Here is a 27960-nt window from a genome sequence, read left to right as displayed (position 1 = left end):
TACCTCTTTGACGGCCTATATTTCTTTCATTTTCTGGTAAATACTCTAATCAAATCTTAATAAACATGCACACCTGCATTGATGACCCATAAATACAATGTATACACACAATTATTACTTTTTATCTTTGTTTATTTTGTTTGTTAAGTAAAGCATTTTTTATTAAAAGTGATTATAAATATTTCGTTTCAGTGTTATCATTTGTAATAATTCACAAATATGCTAAAGACAAATATGTACAATTAGACAAAAATATAAGACATATTCAAAATAACATAAAGACAAATTATTTAGCCCCTTGATAGGCCAATTGAATCACTACATTCATGTCTTGCATACTAATCTTGCATACGAGCAGTCATACCACAAACAAATCACTACAGAGAAAAGAAAGAAAAACCAATAAAAGTGTACAACTGGGAAAGTTAATTATCTTAAGGTATTCAAATATTTTCTCCACGTTTGACTGTAAAGTTTATAGTCACAGACATGATTTCTTCTTATTGTTTAGTCTGAGTATGTCCAGATAAGCTTTCTTGTCCAGTTGTAGACCAGCTTCTCTACAACTGGACAAGAAAGCTTATCTGGACATACTCAGACTAAACAATAAGAAGAAATCAAGTCTGTGACTATAAACTTTACAGTCAAACGTGGAGAAAATATTTGAATACCTTAAGATAATTAACTTTCCCAGTTGTACACTTTTATTGGTTTTTCTTTCTTTTCTCTGTAGTGATTTGTTTGTGGTATGACTGCTCGTATGCAAGATTAGTATGCAAGACATGAATGTAGTGATTCAATTGGCCTATCGAGGGGCTAAATAATTTGTCTTTATGTTATTTTGAATATGTCTTATATTTTTGTCTAATTGTACATATTTGTCTTTAGCATATTTGTGAATTATTACAAATGATAACACTAAAAAGAAATATTTATAATCACTTTTGATACAAAAAAATGCTTTACTTATCAAACAAAATAAACAAAGATAAAAAGTAATAATTGTGTGTATACATTGTATTTATGGGTCATCACTGCAGGAGTGCATGTTTATTAAGATTTGATTAGAGTATTTACCAGAAAATGAAAGAAATATAGGCCGTCAAAGAGGTAGTTTCCCTTTAAAATTTGTTTTTTTCCCCCCTCTTGGGCCTAAAAGTCATTTGGGGAAAACCTTTCCTTACATTAAGGCTCCCTTGAGCCATTGGGCTGACTAGCCCCGGACCAGCACCTGCGCTCCATGAGTGGTACTTTACGTGATATTACTTTTTTGGCAGTCTACGCGGCAACCCCACACACTCACCTACTCCCTGCTGACGAGAGGCAACTACCTCGAAACACGTGTCCAGGGATGGCTAATGCGACACTTACTTTCTTCGAATACTTTTGGCACAGGCGTAATCGCCATCGCCACTACATGGACCACAGTTCCTTGGGGTAACATGCTGGTAGGACGAGCAGAGTGCGGCCAATTGGATTTTTTGCTTTGTAATAGCTCATTACCTTCATCAAAGTCTGATAGTGGTAACACATTTGCTCTCATAGTAGTTGGAGTATGGGTTATGGGCATAGGAGTAGCAATTGTGCTGTCCTCCATTTCCATGTGAGTCAAATGCTTTGTCAGCCTCAATGGTTTCAGACACTTCCTGGGTGTGATCTATGGAAATGTATGTATATAGTTATTATTAAACAAAATGGTTAGTAAATTTGTGTAATATTGTTGAAAACATGATTTAACTGTTTGTGACATAGAGATTATGTAAAGATGTGTGTAGTTTAATTATCAGCACACAGTACACCATGTAACTAAAGATGTACTACACTTCCCATAATGCATTGCCAAAGTACAGCAAACATTTCCATGGAGTTTGTTAGCTAAAATATTGTTTTTGAGGACTTACAAACAATATTTTATTGTGAGAAATGAACAGGAAAATGACTTACCTTGGCCAGGGCCTGCAGGATTGAATGCGTCAATGTTTGACACACCCAAAACACACTCAGGTTTAAGTGTCCCCTCAATCATTGATTCCATTGGAGTGGGTGGAGGATGTTTGGATGGTCCACCACCTGTGCCACGAGCCTCAGCCATCCTGCTGACCACCTTCTCTTAGGTGCAGGATCTTAGGTCATACCAGCGTTTCCTAATCTTTGGTATGGTTCTCTGGTTGACACCAAGTGAATTGATTTTCTCCAGGATGCTGTTCCATATTTTTGTTTTGTGGGCCTCAGGAACAGAAAATGATGCTTTCCCAAAAGGCTGGTCCATGTGTGCCACACATTCTTCTGTGAACAGCTCCAGCTACTTCTTAGAAAATGTCACTCTACACTTCCTACTGCCAGGGTCCCTGCCCCCATCTTCCTTGGAAATCGTGTTCTTCAGAAATTAGATTTGCACTGCCAGAAGTCAGACAGGAGCACTCCTTCGTTCCAGCACCTTCCTAGGCTTATGAGTTATGGCACACCCTGTGTTTCCAAACTTCCTGGTTCGTTCATCATCTTTTTAAATCCAGAATGCAACCTTTCCTAATTGAGATTTCTTATTTGGAAATTGCATCTGTGCGACTTCCAAATAGGAACTTTCCTGTTTGCATTTGCAAATTTGTGGAAATCACTATTAGTGGAATAATCTCCTTCGTACATCTCATTTTGCGATTTGCAAATACCAATGTCTACAAATCGCTCTTTGGAAATAACAAACACTAACTTTCGTACATATGGCCCAGTGTGGTTAAAGGCTGTCTTCCATTCGTCCCCGTCCCATATTCTCATATGGTTTTTATCTCCTTGCAGATAGAGTTTGGAGAAAATGTTAAATGTCATGACCTGATACAGCAAATAAATAAGATGGAAGTGGAAAGCAAAGCAGTTCCTGGCTGTAATGCCATTCTATTATCTGTAATCAAAGCAAGGCCTGTACTCCCCATTTACTTTGGTAATAAAAAGATGAGGGCCCCAGCAGGTGATGTACAGTGCCTACTAGATTTATCTGGAAGTATTGTCATAGGTTTTCAACCTCTTGACTGTTAAAGGGTATGTTCTTCCATTCGGGATGGGTTTCCCTGGCATTAACTTGATAACACAATTGTACTCCTGATGTGAACAAAGATTGTTGGCACCTTTTTAGAGAAGACATCCTGAAACGCAACGGGTGTGGAATCAAACTGTCTTTTTTTAGGTTTCACCTTCACAGCGCTTACGCTGTGCTTGTGAAATCTATTCCATTCAATATAATATTTAAAGGGGCTTACATCCCACCCATGCTTTTCATTGGTTCCAGTATTTGCCACTTGCTTTTCCTCCATTTCCATTGGATGTAGCATACTAATTCCTGTTGCTCTTCGTATGCTGTCTTATCAGTTTCCCGAGGACCATTTACTGTTTCCATTTGCTTTTCTCAAACTTGTTTTTACTGATTCCACCACAGAGGCGCCATGTTAGTTCCACGCGCTCTAGTAGTTGAAATCCAGCTTTCTCACTTCACACAAGCCAGGCACAACGGGAATGCGCAGATGCTTGCGCTGCGGGAGCATGCTTCCTTCCCAGACGTAACATTCAGAGGTGGGTTACATCATTGTAGCAGTCCCCGCTGAGTCTCGTTCCAGTACGCCTCCCGACTTGCTTCTGATTAGCCTGTGAACTTGAGGCTGCCTAATTTGCCCGAGGCTGCGGTAAGTGACTATTGCCACTGCTGTCACTTGAAACCTTCTTCCTAGCTTTGCATTCTTGTTGTGTAGAGCTTTCAAGAAGCCCTTGTTTATTTCTTATTGCAGCATCATATTACACCAACAACAGTTTGCTGGTTTTCCCGTGTTGCACTGTATGTGTCTTCCGAGATAAAATCACTAGACAGACAAGAGAGTTGACTGCTTCATTTACTATGAATTGCTCCCTCTATGCACTTGTTGCTTTCAGTTTACTCAATAATCTGAGAGCAGAGTGTGCCGGCTGCGGGGCCGGCTCTACGGAATTAGTGGATGCATTATCTGATCACAGCTGCTGCTGTGAGACTCAACCAGGGCCTGCCGCAGTGGCAGCATGTGACAGCCGCAACAGTAATCAAAGTTTGTGCCCATTTGATTTGCCCACATATGCGTACAATATGACTAAACTGCTTTCTACACATTCTAGGCCATAATGCTCACAACGTTTTTGCTTGCAGCACTGTCAGACTAAATTACACTACACACTGCTTGTGCTTCCTTCCTGGGACTTTTCTTAATTCTTTATTTATGTTGCTGTTTTGCGTGTTTTACGTCTTTCATACATTTGGCCGTATTTACATAGATTTTGATGGAATAGCAGGTCTGATTGACCAACACATAGACCCTATATATACTTTATGGCTTTGTCCCACAGGTTATTCAGCTTAGAATGAATCTCACTGCTAGGTTACATGAACTACTCTTGGCCCTCCTTCATACTTTGTGCTTGTTACAGGTTGGGGGTCATTAAATACGTTCTTTGGTGTAATATTATATATACATTCTCCCAAACTGACGCTTGGTGGCTGAATTCCGATTATTTATGTTACTCGCATTTATCACAGGAGTCCGCTCTCTCTTTCGATGAATGAATACTGCTTAAATAAATCCCTGCGCGACGCCCATTTCTCTTTCCAGCACGCCGTGTAGATGTGCTGTCACTTAGTTCACAGGTGTTCCCATTGCTCTCCTGTTTTTTACTTTATGCAATTTAGATACATTGCAGGGCTGACTTTATTTAATGGTGCAGCTAAGTGTTATACAAAAAACAAATGGCACATTCCCTATTGCGGAGTGTTTTTCCGGCAACTCAGGTGCCACCCCCAATGTCACTGACAGAGACCATAACATGCCTTATCAGTAACAGGAAGTTCAGTAATAACTCTGCTAATCCCTAGTTCTTCAGAGATGAGCTAATCATTTTCCTGAAATTCGCAGCAAGACCGAACAAAAAAGCCTGCCTTTCCACAATAAAGGCAGAGCCCTGGCTTTCTTCTCTTTATAGTCTTTCTGCTGTCAAAAATGTCCTTACTCCTTCCACCTGCACCAACTCTTCTCAATTAGTCCGTACTTCCATACCTTCATATACGCTAGAGAACATGTACAAAGAGAATACCTTTGTCCCTCTGCTTTAAGGGTATTTTAATGGGCTTTGACCTCTTTGGACAAGTCTATCAAAGTTGTAGATGTAGGTGGCTGATTCACCATCAAGGCCATGCACTGTTCCATCCCACTCTAAGCCCCAGGTAAATGGCAGCCATGCCCACCTAAACTAAACATGGTCTGCTTCAGCAATGTACAGTTTTCCAAAATGTGCATTCAATTTATTGAGGAAGGTGAAAGCCAAGGTCTTTGTTTTAATATTAAAGGTGTTTTCGCGGGGCGTGGCCTGCAGCCGACTCGAATGGCCGCCGAATAGACAGCGCCTTGGGCAGAGCGAGCGCCGCGAAGCGGCCTAGTTAATCACAGGAAGCCGGGGACTTGCCTGGAGTGTGGTCTTGAGAGGAGGCTTGCAGCCGAGCGACCGCATTGAGGAGAGGCAGACCCCCTGCGAGCGTCAAAGATTGGGTGCAAGAGCGGCGCTTTTGGCCCGGACGCTGCCCGGCGCTCACCTGGTCTCCGTGCTGGTGGATGCTTCGGTCGGTCTGGGAAGGGCACCAGTGAAGGCGGAGCTGGCCCGGCTCGGAGGGAGCGGAGCACCGAAGGAGGGACGACAATTACAGAGGCCGAGTGGGAGCTGCAGCAGAGACTGAGACAGTCTGACGGCCCTGAAGTACACGGGGCTGATCCTGAGGCCCTGCACCGGCAAGTAATTACTCTTACCCCCATAAGCGGCCAATAATTGCAGTGAGGCACACTCAGAGGAAGCGGGCGGCTGGTTCCAGTGGCGGTGATCACGGGCTCGGAGTGAAGTGAGGCCCGCTTGGTGGATGGCGAAAACAAACATTGGTAGCACGTCTCCCAGTTTTAACAGAGCTGCACCAGGAGAATAAGCCCCTACAGCGGCCAGCAGACGACGCGAGACAGGGGATGGGATTGGTACACGGGGGGAGTATTGCAGGATCACCCTCCCTCATCTCCACCGGCGGTGCAGCTGGGGGCAGCAACCCCATAAATTGCAGCCAGTTGAGCACCACATTTAATTGATTGAAATACACGCGTAGAACCTGGACACAAAATCGGGCACAAGCCGGCCTCCTAGGGACTCACGATGCCTGTAAGCACGTCAACTGGTTGGCCGCGTCTAGGTATATACCCCATTGCACTCACAATCTGTCAAGGCGGGAAAACCGACGGGCCGTGCAGGAGAGGAGATCTTGCGGCAGGCAGCGGGGATTACCATCTGACGTACGATTGGCCGGTCCGCAATGGGGGGTAAGGGGCAACGCACGAACTCGCAATTAAAACTGGATAAATTTGCTTATGCTAAAGACTTTCCTGCGCAGTCGAATCACACTGCTGTCACAGACACAGCCCCCCTGGGGACAGAAAGAGTAAAGTGACGCTGGATGACATTATGGAGGCTCTTAACAAGGTACAGTCGACGGTGGGTTCCATTTCTACTGATGTCTCGCTCTTGAGAGACGATTTCCAAAAAATGACTGCCAGGGTCACTGAGGTGGAACAGGCGACAAAATCCTTGTCTAAAGATTCGGCCATGCTAATCCAAAAGGTCAGCAACCTGGAAACCGAAAACAGAATATTGGCGGCGAAGCTAGACAATCAAGATGGGCGCTCACGCCACAACAATGTAAGAATCACGGGTGTTACCGAGAGTGAAGGGAATCCTGCTATGGACCTGTACATTGAAGACATGATTAAAATCAGACTCCAACCCAAAGGCCTCTCAACCTTTTTCTCTGTGGAAAGAGCACACAGGGTGCCGGGGGGAAGACCCAAACCGGGGGCACCCCCAGACCAATACTGGCCTGCCTTTTCAACTTCCGTGATAGGGACGCCATCTTACAAACAGCGAGAGTGGCTCCGCCGCTACGCATACAAAACTCGGTGATATCCTTCTTCCCAGACTATACGGCGGCGGTCACCAAACAGCACAGAAGCTTCCTCGAAATAAAGAAGGAACTCAGACGGAGGGAGCTGTCTTATTCCATGATGTTTCCGGCCACGCTGCGAGTGGTAGCGGATGGCAAAGCCTGGTTTTTTGATACGCCGGAAGAGGCCCACGACTGGCTCGATGGATGGTGGCAAGTGTTCTTAAGTTTTTTAAGACACTTTCTTGAGACAAAGAAAGACATTGTTTTGAGACAAAGGATTTTAGTTTAATTGCATTGTAATTGCATTTACATAAAGCTTACTACCCCTGACGAGGGGTCAACACACATTTTTGGCGAGTAGTACGCTACTCCGGAAGCCATAAAGAATTAGTGGTGAATTAGTATAGTGAAAATATGAAAGTAATTTGAGTGGTGGATATGTTAATCAGTTGTTTGGATTGAGAAGGATAGCGGAGGGATAGAAGAGGAAACTGACTCTTAAAAATCAAGTAGACTTTTGATGATTATAGACTTAATGCTCTGAACTTGTTTTGGAAGTCATTTAAAAGAGGTCACAGGTGAACACTAATGTCATTGCAATAAAGTAACACATTTGAAGATTGCAAGTGTTATGATAAGAGTGTGTATTAACATTATTGGTGATTTACTGGGTCTTCGTTCCGAATCCAACAACTCACCTCGCCTCCTCTCAGCATCCCTACTAGAGGGTTCAGCTCACCTCTCCCTCTCATCTGGTACGTTAAGGGCCTCAGTTGTCAGAGGTAGGAGAGTTTACTTACCTTATTAGAGCTGTTAGGTGTATACTGATTGCAACCTCGAATATCTAGGTCTAACCTCTCTCCAACAATTGCAGAGTCCCCTTCCTAGCCCCTCACCCTCGGTGTGGTTTAGCTTAAAGTTCATCTTTGCCTACCACACCAAGGGAACGGCGGCGCAGAGTACAAATCTGCTCCTGTGGAAGTATAACAGGGTCGTGACATTCACTTAACCAGTTTGAGGCCATAAACCTTGATGGGAAGTCACAGTCTAATTTAAGTCAGCCACTGTAAACACCAAATCAATTTGTACAACCTACATGCACAAGCCCCCTCCTATGTTGCACAAGATCAAGAAAGAATAAATTTAGCTTTAGGTAGATGGCATTTCGGTCATAGACTCCGATATTAAGGTCACCGGGCAGCATTAATTTGCTAAATGTAAACAACATCAATGGAATGATGAATGTACTATTATATCAAAGATGGCACTCCCAAGTGACTATAGTAATGATAAACTGAAGAAGTATAGAGAATTTGACAGTTAATTAGGTTGGGGAAATTATATGTGGATATGTCACTAGCTTTTCCATGAATAAAGGTAACACCACCTACTTTCTCTGTGAGGTGGTCCGGTCTCATAATCAAGATTACTGTCACAGGAATATCTTGGCGAGTATGAACTTGCAGCCAGCTTTTTACCAGAAGTAGCATATTCAGATTGAAAATTTCAGTAGCATGCTTAGGAATCAACTTCACATTCATTAGCGGGAATCAGAGATTTTCTCCATACGGTTGGCATTGTCCAAAACCTTGGAAAAGGGCTGAAAGAAATCTTATGTGATTCCAGGAAGAACCTTACCTCTGGTTGGATATTTGTTAGTGTATAACCCTTGTTTCCAAATGGGGAAAAGACATGCCCAGACGAACCTACCTCTTGCGCGGCTTTGGAAAGCAAATGCCACTGATGGGAGTATGTATTAATTTATGGATGGATTGTGGGATATCTGTCTCTATAAGAAACCAGCACAATAGCATCCCAAAATCAGTGCCTAGCAGTTCCTACCAGTATGGCTGCCATACAGAAACAAGCATTGGCATAGCCAATAAGTCTCGCCTTTGGGATCATATAAGTGATTAGCCAGATGTTTTGGTTTGGCCTTTGTTTTAAGATATGTTGTAGAGCAGTGTGGCTGCTGTGCAGCTGTGTTGCTTTGTAATGTTGAGCTGGTTTTGTGTTGATGTTGTTTTAGTTTATGTTGATGTAGTGCATCACTTATGTTGAAGTTGTGCTTTGTTGGTGCTGAATTGCTGCTGTGGTATGGCTGTGCTGGTGCTGATGTGAGGCCGTGTGAAAAGCAGAATGGCGCGCATTGCCTGGTTACTGCAGGTCGAGGAGTACACCAACATCACAGACGTACATTGCAGACGTGTGTGCCTAGGCATTGTTCTGTTATTACTGCATGCTGATTGGCGGAGTTCACATGTAAAGTGGAACGTGAGTTCTAAGGTGGTACAGAATCACACGACTTTGAGCAGAAGCCAGGCTGTTGTCCCGGTTCAAAGTGAGCAGCGCTTACCACTATACTACATTCCAATTGCAGTGACAACAAGCTGACTGATACAAAAAACGAACATGTGGCATGCAAAACGTGGGTATATCGCGTGTGCAGTCTACCAAGATTACTGCATAGTTACCGGTACAAGGGGACATGTTATCCCATTATGTTTGTAGCTACCCAAAAACTAAATTAGTATTATCAAAGAAAAAATTGACTTTTTTGTTGCAATACGATTCGAAGTTTGTTTTTTAAAACAAAAACGTAGGCATTGTTCTGTTATTACTGCATTTTGATTGGCGGAGAAAACTTAAAACATGAAGCGCAAAAACTGTTCACATGTTTGCTTTACCTTTATTACAGCATTCTGGCTGGCACACTGCATTTTGTTTCGAAGGGTACAGCGCTGTGAATTGTAAGGCTTTTTTCCATATGCCCCGTGACATGAAAACAAACGCGACTCTCTAAAGCTGCCACCTGATAAGATTCCCGGAACATTATTTTTTACACAATCAACACTAAAAGTCACCAACACGAAGGAGCTGCCTCGATTTGCGATATCGGGGGCCTGTTTCCCTTAATCTGTTTGTGGAAAGCATGTGGGAGCACAATGCTAATCAGTGCTAAAATCATCGAAACACAAATGCAAACATTAAAACTCACCGGTCACCCCCTAAAAAATTCCATGCACTTGCAAATTAAGAAAGACACCAAAAACGAAAAATAGTTCCAAGACATACACTTCAGCACACTAGTGGCAGTATTACAGTAGTTAGGCGGTGCTGCATAGGCGTTCCCAAACAAATAAAGGAGGAACTAAAGGGCAGATTAACCAGTCAAAAGCAAAAGTTTTAAGCTGACAAGCGATCAAGCCAATAAAAAGGCAATAGGCGGAGTTTCCCCACTGATACAGATTACTGGATGTCTCGGAGAGACAACGCATGCGCGCTGCCTAGGCGAGACTTAAAACCGGTAAGGAACAGAAGGGGCACCAGACATATACGACAAAATACAATATGATCATATTAGCTAGCTAACTCGGGAGCTAGCAATCTGCTCTAACCTAGCTACCAAGAATATTAAAAGTGAGCACTTGCTAGGGTAACTTACTGAGATTAAAAGAATACAACAATAAAATCCTAATCAAAATAATCATAAACATATAAGAGCACTGATATAGCCAGCAAGCACGGTAATCGGAAATGTCTGAAAATTGTTGCTGTGTTCCTAACCTTTCAATAACCGAATTTTCTCACCAGTTGCGAAAATAGCATTTTGTGTTATTTCCATAAGTATTTCAGCGAACTTTCATAATAAACCTATGGCTACTGGCCAGGTCCTTTGCTGTTGCACCCAAATAACAGACGTCCAGTTCACACCACCAATCAAGCAGTAATTATAGGGAAAATTAGGCCACAGATTTATTTTCCATAAAAACAGTTAAAAACAGGCGATCCAATCATCAACTTGAAATTTGAACAGCTCAACATAAAACTGGCTAGCTACTGTGAAAAAACAGATGACTTATCTTTCATCCCTTTTCAAATCCTGTAAAGCATAGTCCTTTTGTTCTACGAGACCAGTCGATCTGCTTGAAGTCATCGAGAGGCAAAGAAGATAACTCACAACCCTCTACCAAACAAAACGTCAAGGCTTGTCTAATGAGGGATTTCTAGTAAATATGTCAAATCAGAGTTGCACAAGTCTGGAATGAGTTATGTTCCTTGCAGTAGACGTAATTGTCGCTGCCTCAAGAGACCTGTGCAATCATTCATTTAGATGTGTTTTAGTCTCTGCAGCTTGAAAGAAAGCTCTTGTGCTCTTCCTCCTTAAGATACTCTCACCAGAACATTTTACACTTCCGACTTTTCTCTCTTATCCCTCTTTCCGCTAAAATGTCTAAATGAGTCGCAATAAAATAACATTTGGGCTAACCGATATTTATAAGAGAACCTCCGTCAACTAAGTAAATGTCACAGAGGGTTCCCAATGACTCATTTATAGCATATATAGATAAAGGAGCTCTCATCCATAAAGTGATTTTTGGAGGTAAACAAATAAATATTTGCAGCGATAGGAACATATACACATATAGGTACAAGATCTGAAAACCCGTGGACAAAGATTAGATAACAAATCGATTACAACACTGCCAGTGCAAATTATTGACTGCAATACCACATGTGTATACAACACAACTATTTACAAATAGTTCTAGTTTGCATTGTTCTGATGGCCCAGTACACAGTGAGAAGGTGAAAAGGCAAACATATACATTAGCGCACAAAATATGTTTCAGGCTGAATTAGAGTATCCTGAAGAAATAGGGATATTCTGTTTCCAAGACTACCAGTGTTTCTTGCAAATTCAGTCCTATAAATTACAGGTGCCATTTCAACCTTAAGAGGCAAAACAGTCCATGGGCCAAAAGAAAAGAGGGCATCAATTTTCATTATACTATTTGCCTAGCAAAATAAATTCGCCACAGGCTCTACCCAAAAAGCAATTGTTACACATTACTGTAAACATCAGGGTAATTATTGTGTATGTTTGAAAGAAGACGAAAGACTTGTATCTGAAATGCACCAGGTTAGCAACTACTGCCTGCGGCTGTGTCTCAGCACAGACTGGGATTGCTACAGCTTATCTGCATCATTGTGCAACTTTTATTTGTAAGAGAAGTAAATCACCAACTCTCTGCTTTAATCAATTCTGATAACATTGTGGATCTCTTTCACGCCGGGATCAGGGCTAAACACACTACAGAGGTCAGATGGTCTCTAATTTTGATTCAGTATGGCTTAGCTACGCCAATACTTTTGGACCGCCCAGTGACCTTCTGTACTGTGTCTCAATTTACTCGTTTTCTACTTATATGAGACCCGCACCATTCAAAAGCTTAAGATCGGAGTTCATTCTTTTTTTCTGGGTGATTTCAAACCATTTCTCTCCCCCTTTTCCCTCTATTTCCAGAAATGTGCCTACCAGTGTCCTTCAGGGCGCTTTAACTAGCTCAATTGTATCTAATTTGTGCATTGCCTTGCTTGCTTCCCTTTGGAGGCATTGTGCTCTTTCATTTATGGCATATGCTGATATCACCCACACTATTCTGGCTATGAATAAATATCTTTGGTTCGCTCAAGCTTACTTTCAGAACTGTTTATTGACAATAACTGTCTGGGAGAATATTAACTCTCAACTTTAATAGACAGGACCAAAGTGGTTACTGTAGGTGCCCCCCCCCCCCCCCCTCTTCGCTCCAGTACTATCTCTGGTGGGATTTCCCTTTGGGAATCTCTTCGATTCCTTTGACAGTCTGAAATCTAGGATTTCTTTATGACCATATTTACACAAGGTCGTTTCCACCTGCTTTTTAGAACATTGTTCAGAAAAGGCTTGCCACTTCTACATCCTCATTTTCCTTTCAGTGGTCAAGGTGTTATTTGGTTTCTGCATGGACTACAGCAATTCCATGCATCTTAGTGTTCCAGCCAACCTGACTAACCGACTTCAGTTGGCTCTGAATTCTGCAGCTCAACTCCTTCTCTGCCTTTATATCTGTTCATCTTGCTAAGCTCCACTGGCTACCTGTGGCCAAGTGCTCAATATTTAATAGCTTGTGTATCCGCCACTGAGCCCTCCATGGAAACTGCCCCATCATCTGTCAGAGGGCAATATATTTTACATTCAGAAGAGCTTGCCAAGGTATTTTTGTGCTTTCTCCTGGTTGACTGATAAATACTGAAGCTTGCTTCCTCTGCACAGCCATGAGGCCACCACTCATCTCCCATTCCTACTTAAAATGTTGGTCTCAGTATTTCTTGCTGCTTCATGTTGATCACTATCTCTTCTCCTAGCACCAGGACACCTTCATGAGTAGCCATGCATTCAACAAATAGATTTAGTAAATGACATAAAATGTCTCCAATGGCTCCCTACACGCAATAAGGAAATATATCATACTATGTATGCATGGATATCGGCAGAGTTTGGTGCATGAAGACTGAAAGCTTACACATTGCAATACTTGACCTGTTAGCATTTATTGCAACTTTCTTTTAAGACATACCATTTTTTACAATTTGAGGTACGCGGTGCGTCCATTGGGGCGTAGGGGCGTAGCCCCACCAGCCAGCCCTGCTTGGACCCGCGGCTGCTCACGTATGCTAGCAGTGACGCAGCGCTGTCAGTTTTCCTTTCCTTCACAATAGCGTGGGACCGGCCGTTGAAGGGGGTGGGGCCGGGGGCGAGCACTTCGTTTGAGTGACAGTGCACACTGAAGGCCAACGGCGCGTAGGCGCATACTCGAGTTTGGGTTATGACCAGCCCAAACATGCGCACTGTCAGCCAGTCAGCCACTACTGGCTAGGAGAGCGAGGGAGGGGGACCCGAGAGGCCGAGGGTTGCTTCATGCAGCAGCCCCCGGTCTCTCCTATGGGCGAGCCCCATCTGTGCCCACGGTGCTGTAGCCAATTCAGGCGCTGCTAATGTTGCAGCGTCTCTGGATTGGCTGAGAGACACCGCGCAGCCTGCAAACCAGGCATTGGGTGCCACGCAAGGTATGGCCAATCACTGTGGCTTATGCGAACAGTGATTGGCCATCATCGTTAGCAGGTGCGCACTGGCAGTCCGTCGTCACCGCGCCACACACACCTCGTGGCGGTGTACTAGTGTGTGGTACTGGCTGGCTGCTGCTCCTGCTCGTGTTGCCACTGGTGGTGTGCTACTACTACGATTATTCCTGATCGTCGACGTTGCTCCTTGATCCATCATCCATCTGACTGTTGTGGTGAGTCGTGACTGAGGTGATCAGTCAGTGATCTCGTTTAAAGTAAGAAGAAACCCCATCTGATTCTGGGGCCATCGCTTTGCAAAGTATTACATATTTTCTGTCTGACATTATTTCTCAGCAGACACCCCGGAGGAGAAGGGGGCTGGGCACAGATTGCTCTTTCGGGGAGAAAGTTGCAGTAATGCTTTGTGACTGCAAGCTTGGCACGTAGTGGCCCCCGGAGTGTGTGACTAAGTAAGCACTAGGGCGGGAGCATCAGGCCTCTAATAGGATTGAAGAGTAATCCTAAAGCGAAAGGCAGCGAATGACACCGGAGATTAGCTGGAGGGGGTGTGCCTGACGTCTAGAAGGGAACACAATCTTAAGGCACACTGTACACAATTAAAGTGCCTCTGAACTAGGCCACCGTGAAAATAAATGTAAATGGTTTTCGCTTATGGACAGACGCTTTAACGGTAGTGGGGGAAGTTTCACAGACCCAGGGATAATATATTAGGGTTGATTAAAGGAGTTAAGTGTATGGAAAAAAGATTCAGGGGCGATTTTTACACTGATGTGAAATGCACCTGTGATGCTGCCAGAAATGTAATTCGAAGTCACTTGTATGTTAGGCAACCTACAGAGTAAATGGTCCCACATAGGAATAGGTGACTCCTCGAAGATAAGCTATTTCGCGCTCCAACTGGCTTGATGTAAGCGTAAAGGTTTGCTCTATTCTTTAAGATAGCTGTTATGTTTGGTAGGCTTCGGCAGTGTCAAACGTTGAAGACACAACAACAAATGTCTTCCTGCAGTATTCCATTGGCTAGCATGCTTATTTAGAATAGTCTGAAGCCTGTGGCACAATTAAAGATGGGAATCGATATGAAGTGGATTATTGTAATTCTTTCCAGACGAAATGAATCGATTGGACTGAGATTCAAAATTAACGTTTGTGTGTATTTGTTTGAAGCCTCTTGGAAAAAGTTAATGCGGGGGGGGGGGGGATAGAGGGGTTCTTGGGGTAGGGGTGGTGGTGGTGGAGGGCAGTTCTTTCATTAGAGGTGTTCTTCTTGGTTAGGAGTTGGATAGTGTGATGCAGGGTGAAGTGTAGGAACAGTCAGAGCACCTTAAGGTAGTTCATTAGGCACGGTTGGCACAGCAGTGTTGATCAGATTTCCCATCCACATCTAGCAAGAGCGTACCTGCCGCTTTGTGTAGCCAAGCATTGACCCATTTTCCAGTTTTGTTTTAACCCACCAAATCGTAGACAGTTTCATGGGCATTACTGCAACAGAAAGGGAATGATCGAGATTCTTGTTAAGGGCATAGGAACCACTTTGAAATGAGATCATTAACCCGTGGTGGGACCTCTTGGAGACACGCCGGTGGCGGAAGGTGAGCAGTGAGGCCTGGGTCCGCAGTGTCGGCACTCTCTCTCCCTCTCTTTCTCTTTCTCTCTCCCTCTATCTCTTTCTCTCTTTCACTCTCTCTCTCTCTCTCCCTATCTTTCTCTCTCTCTCTCTCTCTCTCCCTATCTTTTTCTCTCTCTCTCTCTCTCTCTCTCTCTCCCCCCCCTTCCCCCCCCATCTCTGTTTAGATGTGTGTCTCTTTTTCCGAAACTTCTAAAATTTTGTAGCATGTTGTGCCACGTGAACTAACTAGTTAATCCTTTAACCCTACCTGTTCTTTCTCTTTTTTAAAGGATTTTTCTCTTTCTATTGTCGAAGTTTATTTATGTAGTAGTAATTCTGCAGATGTAATACCTTTTTATTTCATTTTTTTAGTATGAGGGTGGGGGCGGGGTGACATTACTTACGAGAGGCGAAGCCTCAAGTGGCTCATGACACCCTCCCCTCCCCCAAAAATGGTGATAAAAAGGATATTCTAGTCAAAGCCTCCTCGTATGTGGATATACTTAGTATACAATGCTGTTAGTCTCTGGGTAGACGTACTAAACAAAGGCATCTAGCAAAGGAGTTAATTTTATAAAATGATCCTCGTGACGAGTGGTCCAGTTGTTTTCCACTGTAAAGCACTTTAAAGTTGAATAAGTGAGGCAGTAAACAGGGATTAGTTAGGCCTTACTATGAACATTGAATGTGACCTTTGCACTGTCCTAAGCGTGAATATTCGTATATTACCATCTGAGACATATTTATTTTCACGAGCTCTCACATACATTCCCTTCCCACCTACACCCACACCTATATCTCAGGAAGAGCATGTGAAATTCTAAAATGTAAGTAAAAATTGCAGTACATACTAAAATGCTACCAATGGAGCCACATCCCAAAAACAAACAGAGCAAATAATATTTTGTAGGGGCAGTGCAGACAAAAGGCAACTTAGAAACATTTATTTGAAGGTTGATATTTGGTGCTATTGTAGGGCAGTGTAACCGAAACAATCACGCTTTTCTGGAGGCTGGTGTTCCATTGAATTGCCTTTTTATGAGTGCCATTTGATTAGGTCGAGCGTTAGCCAAAACCTTTCTATTTTACAAACATTGTTTATAATATACTTACTTATGGAGCTTTCAGCCAGCCCTCTTTATCTGTTATAATACCAACCACAGGGGCGGCCCAAAAGCTCCTGAACCAGGGGCAATCTATAATTAATCTAAACAGTAGTTCAAGAACTCATACAATAAATTTACACTTTGTAATATTGACAGTCATCAAAGAAAAGAAAAAAGAAAGCAAAATAAACTGAAGCAAACATGACCCTTATATATACAATTATCAAAAGTTACAAATTTATTACAATAAATACATTTTTTTAAAAGAGAAGAAGAAAAGACAGTGGAGCTCTAGACAATGCGTTGGTAAAATTACTAACTGTTTTACAAACCAAAAGCAGTGGCAGACAAAAATACGTCACAATAATATTGTTATCTTTTCATTTTCAGCACCTGACAACCTGAAACATTACCGCATTTTGGGGCAATTTTCCAGCAAACAACAAGAGGACCCCAACCTCCTTTGCTGCTCTCTCACCCGACCCCGGCTACAACCCAGCAAACACCAGTGTTAAAGGTAAGGAAACTGATGCTATATATTTTTTTACATGGGAGTTAGGGCTATGTATGTATGTGGTCACTCTCAAGGCCCTCAAGCAGTGTCTTTCAGTGCCTCCAGCAACCACTATGGCACAGAGAGGCAGGAGGCAGTACGGCTCTATTTTTAGCAGTCATTTGAGATGTATTAGGATAATGCACAAGATATATGTATAATGTATTTATACTGAAATTTGATATTATTGCACTGCACCTTATACGTTGTACTTTGATTATTGACAGGTTTCTTTAATATATATATATTGGTAAGGCCAGCAACACACCATCATGAATACAGTACAAGAGCTGATTACAAAGTCATTCCAGTCACGGCCACTTGAACAAAAACTACAGATAAAACAATTAGGACCTCATCAGCCTGAAATAAACCTACAGCAAACTACCCAGGACAGAGGAAAAATGTCAAAACGTACATTCTCAAATGCCTGGTACACAAAAGCTGATTGGCTTACAGGGTGCCCTATAAGAAATTCTCTGTTCTGCTTCCCCTGCTTGCTGTTTGGCGGTGACTTTTCTTGGACAAGGCAAGGAATGGTCGACCTGAAGCACATCGCTGAAAAAATAAAGAAGCATGCGCTCACAAGAAATCATCTGGAAAACCTGACAAGACTGGGAATGTTGGGGGAAGACGCACCAATTGAGCAGCAGATAAATGATGCGTATCGCAAATCCATTCAAAAACACAATGAAGCTGTTGAAAAGAACAGACAAAATCTATCCAAGATCATTGATTGCATTCGTTTGTGGTGCTTTCGAACTGGCATTGAGAGGCCATGACGAATCAGAAACTTCCTCAAAACCTGGGATCTTCCGAGGCCTAGTGGATTTAATGTCAACCATAGACCAGGATTTGGAAAGACATTTAGCACATGCTACAGTCTTTAAGGGCACCTCTAATACAATACAAAATGAACTCCTTGACTGTATGCTCGAAATTATAAGAAGCCATATTGTGCAAGAGTTGCGAAACACAGACTTTGTGGCTATTCAGGCTGATGACACCACTGATGTGTCCACTCAAACACAGTCCGTGTTAGTGTTTCGGTACCTTGACAGTGACAGAAACGTTGTGGAAAGATTTTATGGCTTCACGCATTTAAGTGACTCTAGTGCAGCAACCATCACTGAAGCAATACTGTGTCAACTGGACTTAATTTTCCCGGACCTGCCTCAAAAACAAAAACTGATCGCACAAAGCTATGATGGTGCGTCCGTAATGAGTGGAAGCCATAGTGGAGTACAGAAACAAATTCGAGATGTGTACCCTAATGCTCATTTTGTGCACTGTTACGCCCACCAACTCAATCTTATTATGCAACAGGCGGTATCAAAGATCAGAGAGACACGAGTTTTCTTTCAGGATATCGGAGGCATAGCAGCATTCTTCACACGTTCCCCCAAAAGAACAGAAGCCCTTCATGAAATTGTGGACAAAAGCGTACCAAGGGGATCCTTAACTCGTTGGAACTTTCGCATTCGTACAGTCAACTTAATCTTTGAACAGAGGGAGGGCCTTGAGAAATGTTTTGTCGCCATAGCATCCAGAGCAGACTTTGATCACACAAGTCAGAGTGAAGCCTATGGTTTATTAGAACACTACAAGACAAAGAGTTTCAGTTCTTACTGTTTTTATTTCATGACATAATGATTCCTGTTGATGTGTTATACGATCAGTTGCAAAGAAAAGACCTAGATACTGTCTCTGTGAAAGCCAATACAGCTGCATTTGTACAACAGATTATGAAAGTGAGAGATGGGGTTGAAGATTTAGAGAGCAAACTGCCGGAGCATTCTATTTTTGCAAACCGCAGACAAAACATCACCTCTCTGGTTCGAATTGGAAAGGAGATATGTGACATTGTAATTGAGCAGGCAAAAGAACGTTTTTCATTCACAAAACATTTGGTGAGTGCAACTTTATTGCAAAGTAAAGAGTTTGCACAATATGAGGAATCCTTCCCTGAGCGTGCTCTGAATCAGGCTGTGGAAGCATATCCTATGCTCAAAAAAGAGCAGCTGAGAACTGAGTTAACTGTACTCTACGGAATGCCTGTGTACCGGAAGGCCACAAGCGCCTTGACTTTGCTGAGTTTAATTCATAAACTGCATATGGAAAACTCACTTACAGAGACAGTGACTTTACTAAAAATTGTGATTACGACTCCAATGACAACAGTAGAAGCTGAACGATGTTTTTCAGCCTTAAAGCGCATTAAAGACATTCCTCAGGAACACCAAGCTAGAGGAAAGACTAAATGCTTTGGCGATGATATCTGTAGAGAGCAAGCTAGTCCAAAAGATATGAAAGTAATTGACAAGTTTGCTACACTGAAAGACAGACGTGCGGATTTCATTTACAAAAAGTGAATGCTGCTACTTGTTTGTTGAATACAAAAAATTCTGATTGAGGTAAGAAATGCATTGTTATCTCTGTTTTTAAAAGTTTTGTAGTGTTTGTTCTATTTGGAGACTAAACAGATTTGCTCACCTTTGTTCACTGGCCGGACCTGTCTCCCGCAGGGTGAACGATTCGTTGCTTGTGTTGCCTATCAAACCTTTCCCCTTGGCAAATTGCGAAAACCTTTATACCATTTATATTTGGGGTACTTGCGTGGACCTATGTGAAGTGTGTGTACAAAGCTCAGCTCAACCAGAATCACGGTAACAGCGCATTGCGCTGCCTCTTTTATATTCAGTATATTGTAAGACTGTTTTTCTTCCCCCGCCTTTCCTTGTTTTGTTTCCCTGTTTTCCACTTACTTGCCATTCGTTACTCTAGAGTCTAATATTCAGTATGTTGTAAGACTGTTTTTCTTCCCCCGACTTTCCTTGTTTTGTTTCCCTGTTTTCCCCTTGCGTCCCATTCGTTACTCTAGAGTCTAATAGAGTCGGAAGGCCGTAGGACTTTTCTTCAAGTTCCTGACGCTCCTGCGGAACGAGCCTGGCAACCATTACACTGCTGTGCAACTTCTTCTACTCTTAGAGCTGAGATTTCCATGAGTCTTATAGTCTGAATTCAGCACCTGAGCATAATAGGACAGAATGTATGAAGCTCTGTGGTAATACTGAATAAGCAGCTACCTATGTTATGCATCTATTAATGTAATAACTGCACTTTCACAATTGCTTTATTAACCTTCCTCCTTTCCCAAATTTGCTTGAAAATGCACGATTTTTCTTCTTTTTTTTCAAAATTTTCTTGGGGGGGGGGGTAACCCCCCCCAAACCCCCCTTTTGGGGTTCGGGCTCGCTCGGTGCACTCGCTCACTACGGTGCTGTATGCTAATTCGTTTGCGCCCCACCACTTTAAAATCTCACCCACCGCCCCTGAAAATGGAGTCACTAACAGTCCACACAGGTATGTAAAACAAGGCTTAATTTTGCTTAGGTTTGCTTATTTCAACTATGTTGGCAATCTGCAGAATTTTTCACTAGAACAAATGATGGTTTCTAACACTATGCATGCGACAAACCACCAGTCTGCAACAGCAGCATCGACTTTCCCACATTAATGTAATTGTGGCATATACAGCAGGTGTGCTGCAGAATGGCAATATAAATAACACAACACTACCAATGTTGCATTCTTCCCCTTCCCTCAAAAAGTCTATGAAACAGAGTCAGGTTTAGGGCTGGAGCTGAAATAGGGTTCCTATTAATTCCCATTGCATGAGTAGAACAAGCCTTGGGAACTCCAGGCTGGGCAGGAAGAGCTTGTAGGGTTGTGCTCACAGAAAGCGAGTGGTATGCCTTGTGGGAAGAAAAGCAAGGCTGTACAAATGAAGTAAGAAGACTGTAAAGTGACTGCATCACAGAGAACGACATTGTGAGGAGTGCAATGGAGTTTTGGGTGGTACTGTGGAAACCAGTGAGATCATTAAGCGGGCAGCGCAATCCATTTACAGAACACATAAGAGGCAGGCATTTGTACTATAATCTCTCTGCAGCAGGCCTAGGTACAGACCTGTCCTCTAGGAAGGATACATACAGCAGTGCATCCCTTCCCTTGGTTTACAATGGAGCACACTGATCCATTGTCTCTGGTTTCGTTATAAATCCTGTTTTTCCAAAGGCACTGGGGCATCCTGGAGTCCATTCCATCACACTGATGTTTAGTACACACTGCCAGCCTCCTCATTCCATCTTGTCTCCATACTTGGTGGTCTTCTTTTGGGTTTCTGTGGGTTCTTGCAGATCCAATCTCGAAGTGTTCTCTGCAATGACGACAAATGCAATGGTCATAAATATAGTTAGAGAAGAGTTCCCATCATCATGTTTCAGCACAGCATATTGCTTCTATGACCAGAAGTAGAAAAAAAATCGAACCTACCATTCCCCAAACACCACTCATCATTCTCACTCTTGTTCCAGTGTTCTTTTTCTCGGTATCTATTTTTCTTTTTTAACTGGATATTTTAATGAAACTAAAAAAGCTATACAAAAAAAACGAAGGAATCAAACTGGGCAAATTCCAACAGTCAGACCAACATGTTACATCCTGTGCATACGCCAGCGTGGTGTTTGGTGGGGTTAGGAATGTTGTGCGTTGAAGAATGGTCACACATTGGCTCTCTAAGTGACAGCGTTCTTTCTTACAGAAGATTTTCTGTTCCTCCCTCTAGACATAACTTAGTTCACAGCCGGGGAGTAATGATGGACAGCAAGACAGGAGTAGGGTTGGATCTTAGGGAAAAGCACTCGCCTCAGTCCAGCTGAGAGGAAGGTGACCAAAGCTTTCTTAGTGAATGTTTCTTAAATTTCACGGAAAAGATGTATTCACTGTCATTTCCCCACCACAATTCACAGTTCTGAATTAATTTGCAGAGTATGTAGCTTTCCTAAACAAAGTTAAGCGGACGGTTAACACAGTATTTTTTCTTTCTTTCAGTGCTGGTAAAAAAAAAAACAAGCATTGGCATAGCCAATAGGTCTCGCCTTTGGGACCTTATAAGTGTTTAGCCATGCTACAGTTGCATAACTAAATACTTATAAGGTCCCAAAAGCGAGACCTATTGGCTATGCCAAGCGGCCGCGAAAGTGATCGCGATCAAACATCAAAGCGGCCGCGTAAGTGAAAGTGATCGCGATCAAGCGCGGCGCGGGCCCGCGCACATGCACTGTAGCTCTAGGCTGGCCTGGTAGCACTTTTTGGAGCCCTCTCAAAAAGTCTTGCCAGACCAGCGCATGCGCTGGGTCAGGCGAGACCTAAAATACGACACACTTTCAAAATAACAGTGTTGCTTGTCGAGCATTAGTCGGCACACTTGAAAAGCTCACCCTTACAGGCCCAGCATCTACCAAACAATCCTTCACAGTGCGTGGAAATAAAAACTGTAAACGCTGTATCCTGGCAGCAACCAGTTAAACACAGTGTCCCATATTGTATGTTCCTTTCTGAAATATATGAACTACTCGAACCTCCGGTTTATGAGGAAATAGTACCTTTGAATTTATGGTTAGCTCAGAGTTTCCATTGAAAATGCATTTTTGTTTGCTTAATAACTTTGATGCATTTTGACGAACCTGCATAAAAAAAACCTCCAAAACCAGAGTTCATTCGTTTTGGGTTCGGCGTGGAAAAGTTAGTACAGTTCGATCAACCAGAGACCAAAAAATACGAGGGGGGTTTTAAAAAATAGTGACATTTTCTATATATATTTTTTTTAATGTCCACTGATTTCTGCTCTCGTTGATTAAAAAATATGCTGAAAGGAATTATAACAAACCTAGCATGAAAGTAGACCTTTACTCAAGGTAGTGCCTTTGCTTGTTTGGTGTAAATCTGTTCAGTGTTTTTCAAAAAAGAAACATTTAATTTTTATTTATTTTTTGCATATAGGGGCTAAATTATAGATATTTTGACCATTAATTTGCGGAGGTACTTGAATCATGTTTTGCCAAACTCCGCAGGCACAAAATAAAAATGTAAATTAAAATCTGACTGGATGAGGGAGCTTTTTCTCTCATCGTAGATGTCGAGTCCGCAAACCCCTAACAACCTGTTTGGCTGGCCAGAACTTGGAGACAACTTTTGCAGCCTCCATTACAGAACGGAAGGACTCGATTCTTGTGTTGGGAAAAAACACAATGAAAGGTTAAATAAGGGAATTGGGTGAGTACTCTCTGATTCCCAAGCCCATGCTGGGAGGCCCTAGAAATGCCTCAGAGGATAAATAAAGAAAAGCTAATTTTACCACGGGGATTCACAGACTCAGAGTCAGGTTTTACGACCCCCCCAAAGTGGCCCCTGTGAACAGCACACCCTGGCTAGGGACCACAAACCCAGACAAGCTTCATAAGCCAGGACAGCAAACTGCCTGGCAGTTTTATGGGCCTATACTGGTTCTTGCATAGGTTCCATGAATCTGAAACCAGGTCTGCGGACCCCTCAGAAGGATAAACACAGGCGCACAAAGCTTGCACCAGGTTCTCTGCCCACAGGAATGAAGATAGTTGCAAGCTGGCAAACCTAACAATAGGGTCCAAAACTCCCAAAAAGGCTAAAAGGAAAAGAGAAGGCCCAGCTATAAGAACGCAATCTGCTCTGGGCACAGCCTTTGTCCACGTGCAGCGGGAATCTGCCACCTGGGCAGGCTCGAAAACATTTAGATCTGGTGTATAATCCAAACACTCCAAAATTCACTGAAAACACAAAAGGTTAAAGTGGAATTATGGTGATCTCTGCTTACAGCACCCACACCAAATTTAAAAAACATCAGATATTCACTGAAAAACAACAGTTAAAGTGCAGGTATGGTTACAAATTAAAACCGAAAAACATCTGAAATGTATGTTATAGAAAGTTATGATTGGGGCTGCAGTTTATTACTTGCACAACAGTGATGAAAACATGATTGGCCCACCAAATGCAATGTTTAAGATCTCACAATAGTTATACAAAAAACTAACAGCCATCGGAAAATACAATTAAATAACCAACAGTAAAACCAATAAATATTATTACATCTAAAGTCTTCTCTTAAAAGTAGTAAAGGTAATGTGATATGTAATCTCATATGCAAAATTACATCTGCATCGGTCGCATCAAGGGTAGGCATGAGCATTGCATTTGGTAATTTTCTCCATGGAAACACCCCTCAAGTCCAAAAAGGGTTTCTTCAACCTTCTCATTTGGTATCACATACAAGCTAGTCCCCTCAACGAGATTGCTGGATTTCAATAGTCACAACAATCTGGGGAGAGGATGTAGCCTTAGGGCTAGAGCGGTCGACCTCGAAGCTGGGGAACCGGGTTCGAGCCTCAGCAACGACGCTTAACATGCTGCGATTCTGGGCAAATCAATTAATCTCCCTGTGACTAATAAAAAAAATTTTTTAAAAATGAATGTGTCCTTCTGTAACGAAACTGGTGCTCATGTAAAGCGCTGTGATACCCGATGCCTTGGGTCTAGTTCACGCTATATGAAACTCTTAAAAAAAAAAAAATCTCTGGATTATACCTAACCTCACAAAGAGTGTAATATCAACTAATCCTGGGAGATGTGTACATCACCCATGGAAGACATGGCGATGCGCAGACGAACTGAAAAATAATCTTCCAACTGTCTGGTCTATGCAACACCGGACTATTGATGTATTGTTATTCACCATATTTGAGCTTTAATATGATATCGCAAAGATGACTCTGTGCTTTCAATTCAATAAAACTATTATTTCCCCCAAATAATATCAACTGTTCCTACAAAAAGATGTAAATTCTATATCTCCAAGCCAATTTGAGATCTGCAGATCAAACCCTGATCCTTTCACACCTGGTGTTCTCTCTTGTTGTTCTTAAGACCACAATGTCTCTAACCCCATTCAAGATCATTCTACATGCAGTGTCTCATCCCTGGGGCAAAAGAATTCAACCACATAATCTCAGCTCTGAAGGATCCACACTGGCTATCCCTTTGACACCTGAATGGACTTTAAAATGGGCTTGTTACCCATAAAATGGTGCAACCTGCACTTCCCCGCTATGTGAATAACAAGCTTCACAACTTTTGTGGCTATAAAAGAACCAGATGGAAATCCAGCCTCATACTGGAGACTGGGAAAACCAAGCAGTCAAAGGCACTGAAAAAGACATTCTTCTGCTAAACCCTGAACCTATCTTCCCAACTGCTTAGTATTTCACCAAAAATGTAAAACCCACCCTTAAAGAGCCCATCTAGCAAGTTAAGTTACTAGATTGTAATTAACACTGCCCCTCCCTAATCTGTCTCACATACCTCAGAATAATAATTTCTGACTGAAAATATATTTTCATACTTTTTAATTCCAGTTTGCAAACTGAGATTATCAAAGTGGTAAACTCCTCCACAAAAGCAGCTGTAATGAGCCAAGTTTAGATGTTCTCTGGGGCTGCAACACCAAAAACACACATGTTCCACAACAGGCTAACCCTTTAGAAGTAGCCCCTTCAGACACTAAACATTCACATTTGACCTGGGCTCTGTTGGTCTTACCTCCTCCTATGGTGGGCTGAAATGTCTTGCCAGTTTCAAGGTACATCCAGAGGTTGGAGCACTTCTGCGTCTCTCTCCTGGTAACTGCATAGCTTGCAACGGAGCCTGCAACTGAAACCAGCATAAAAACTGTTCAAGGTGGGTAAAAGTGTTTCGATAAATTGCCTGAGACAGACAGACAGACACACCCCCCATACCACACCCCACTCCAACCCGCCCTCTAATATTTTCCTGCTCACCTGGTTACATCCATCCAGCGGGATCAGTGCCTGCCAGCGGGTGCAGGACCTGATTCACAGCCCAAAAAAATCTCATCGCGCAGTCGAAGAAAGAGCCCACTCCAGGATGTTGATTTTACAATCCAGATTTAAACAGCTTGGCTGACGTGTTTCGAACAGATGCTCTTTGTTAAAGCTGTACAACAAAGTGAATAGTACCCTAGGTTCCCTTAAAAACAACGTGTCGTTGTTATAAAGTGAAAATGGTGAAAAGACTTTCCGTCAATCACTCGTAAAGCACAACAATTCATACAGATGCAACACTGTATCCATCATTATAAATTGGGACATTTGTCTTCGTAACTCCAATGTCCATTTTACAACAATGATTATTACATGGTGTTTCACAAAAAAATATTATATCGCAAAGCACTTGCACAGGTTGGCCAATACTGTTTTTACAACAAAGCCAAGGACCTCGGAGAAGACCGCCAAGAGGAAGAGGAGGTGGCAACGATGGAGGAGGAAAAGCAGGAGTGGAGAAACCAGTGCAAAAATAAAGCTTGGTACATCGGAGAAATACACTGCGAAACAAGAGGAACAAATAATGGGTGAGAACAATTTAACAGTTATTAATTTATCTACCTATGAACTTAATAGGGACGAACATTCTCTTTTGGAATTGGGGCTATCCTTTAGTCCCATTGCCAATTTTGACTATTCCAAGGCTAGCATTGACCTTTTTCTGTTCATCAGGAAATTGAAATTGTTAAAAGTTTTTACGCAACAGAAAGAAAAGCGGAAAGTTGGGGGGTAACATTGTTGATATTGTGTATGATCCAAACTATGATAACCTTTGTACTAGTGATATTGAAGGTCTGGTTGCACTGAAAGAATTTGAATGTCAAGATTGGGAGGCGGAGAGAGTTATTATGTACTTTGGTCTTGAAATAGATAGGACCAACAGGAATGATTTTAGACGGGATCGAAGTATAATCCTGTGACCCACATGATAATATCGATACCGTCCAGGGGACTATGACCCATAAGCTCTTACGTTTGTGGAAGGACAGCAGCAATGGTTATGTCAGGAATTTAAGAGCAGTGCAGCTTTTGGCTCTTGATACTTTGAGCAGAGACTCCTCATTTGTCATTAAGCCTGCTGAAAAGGCCGGCAATTTTGTGTTATGGGATGTGAATAAATACAGCAAGAGGCTAAAAGGCAGTTGAAGATGTCAGGCAGCTATGTCAAGTCACCAGTGACAACATACAAACAAATTATCACACAATACCATACCTGGCCCATCAACTGGCGTGAACAGGGCCTACTGGGTGTTGAGGAGCTTCAATTTTTAATGGTGATGAAAATCCAAAACATCCTATGGCAACCAAGTTATAGCCTTGTGACCATAGATGTTGTGTCCTTATACTCTTGCAATGATCATGATCTAGGCATAAGGGCCTGCAAACACTTCTTCAGGGACAAACCGATATTCTTATAGGTGCACTCCATGATGCTTAGCATGCTATGGTTCTGCCCAGGGCACCATGCACTGGATTTAAAATAATGTGATTACATTATATAAAACAAAATTTTCATAAAACATTTGTGTTATATGCCATTTCTCTTTCAGACATCTTTGCCTTTGATTACTGTGATTGTGCTATTATATATTAAGTATCATTTGTTAACTGTCCACAGGAACCGTTGTTTTCTGTTAAACTGCAAAGTACCCTGGTTCCGTGTGAGTTGGGTGTCCCTTGTTTTTTCGTACACGGCGGTTCTGCCTAGAACATATCTTTTTTTCTGTTTGAAGACCAATAGTTAAGCAACTTATCGGGAATGTGATGGGAAGTTGGTTTGCTCCCAGTTATGTAGGCATTTTCATGGGGTGGAGGGAGGCCTAGTACATCAGGATAGAAGCAAATGAGAATTGGACCCAACACCTGCCTTTTTGGATACGATATATTGATGATCTTTTTTTTAATTTAGGATGGGTCACAGGAATTTTGGATGCTTTTTTCATTTGGATTGTGAGTAATTTTGAATCTCAAATTTACATACTGGACACATAGAACAACCATGGAGTTACTAGATGTACTTATCA

The 27960-nt window shown here is 42.4% G+C and overlaps 1 protein-coding gene across 1 annotated transcript in view; it reads right to left on the bottom strand.

The window, feature by feature from the left end:
* Positions 1-16821: 16821 nt before the first annotated feature.
* TMEM141 (transmembrane protein 141) overlaps positions 16822-27960 on the bottom strand; it is a 101165-nt gene continuing 90026 nt past the window's right edge. The window contains exons 5-6 of the mRNA XM_085610970.1: positions 25635-25745; positions 16822-21378 (exon numbers count right to left, since the gene is read on the bottom strand). Of these exons, the coding sequence (XP_085467096.1) occupies positions 21299-21378; positions 25635-25745 (191 nt within the window). The 3' untranslated portion in view covers positions 16822-21298. The remainder of the gene's footprint in view (positions 21379-25634; positions 25746-27960) is intronic.

Source organism: Triturus cristatus, chromosome 1_2 (assembly GCF_964204655.1).
Source record: "Triturus cristatus chromosome 1_2, aTriCri1.1, whole genome shotgun sequence".
Lineage (NCBI taxonomy): Eukaryota > Metazoa > Chordata > Amphibia > Caudata > Salamandridae > Triturus > Triturus cristatus.
Note: the sequence above shows the minus strand (reverse complement) of the source record. Positions and strands in the feature narration are given on the sequence as shown.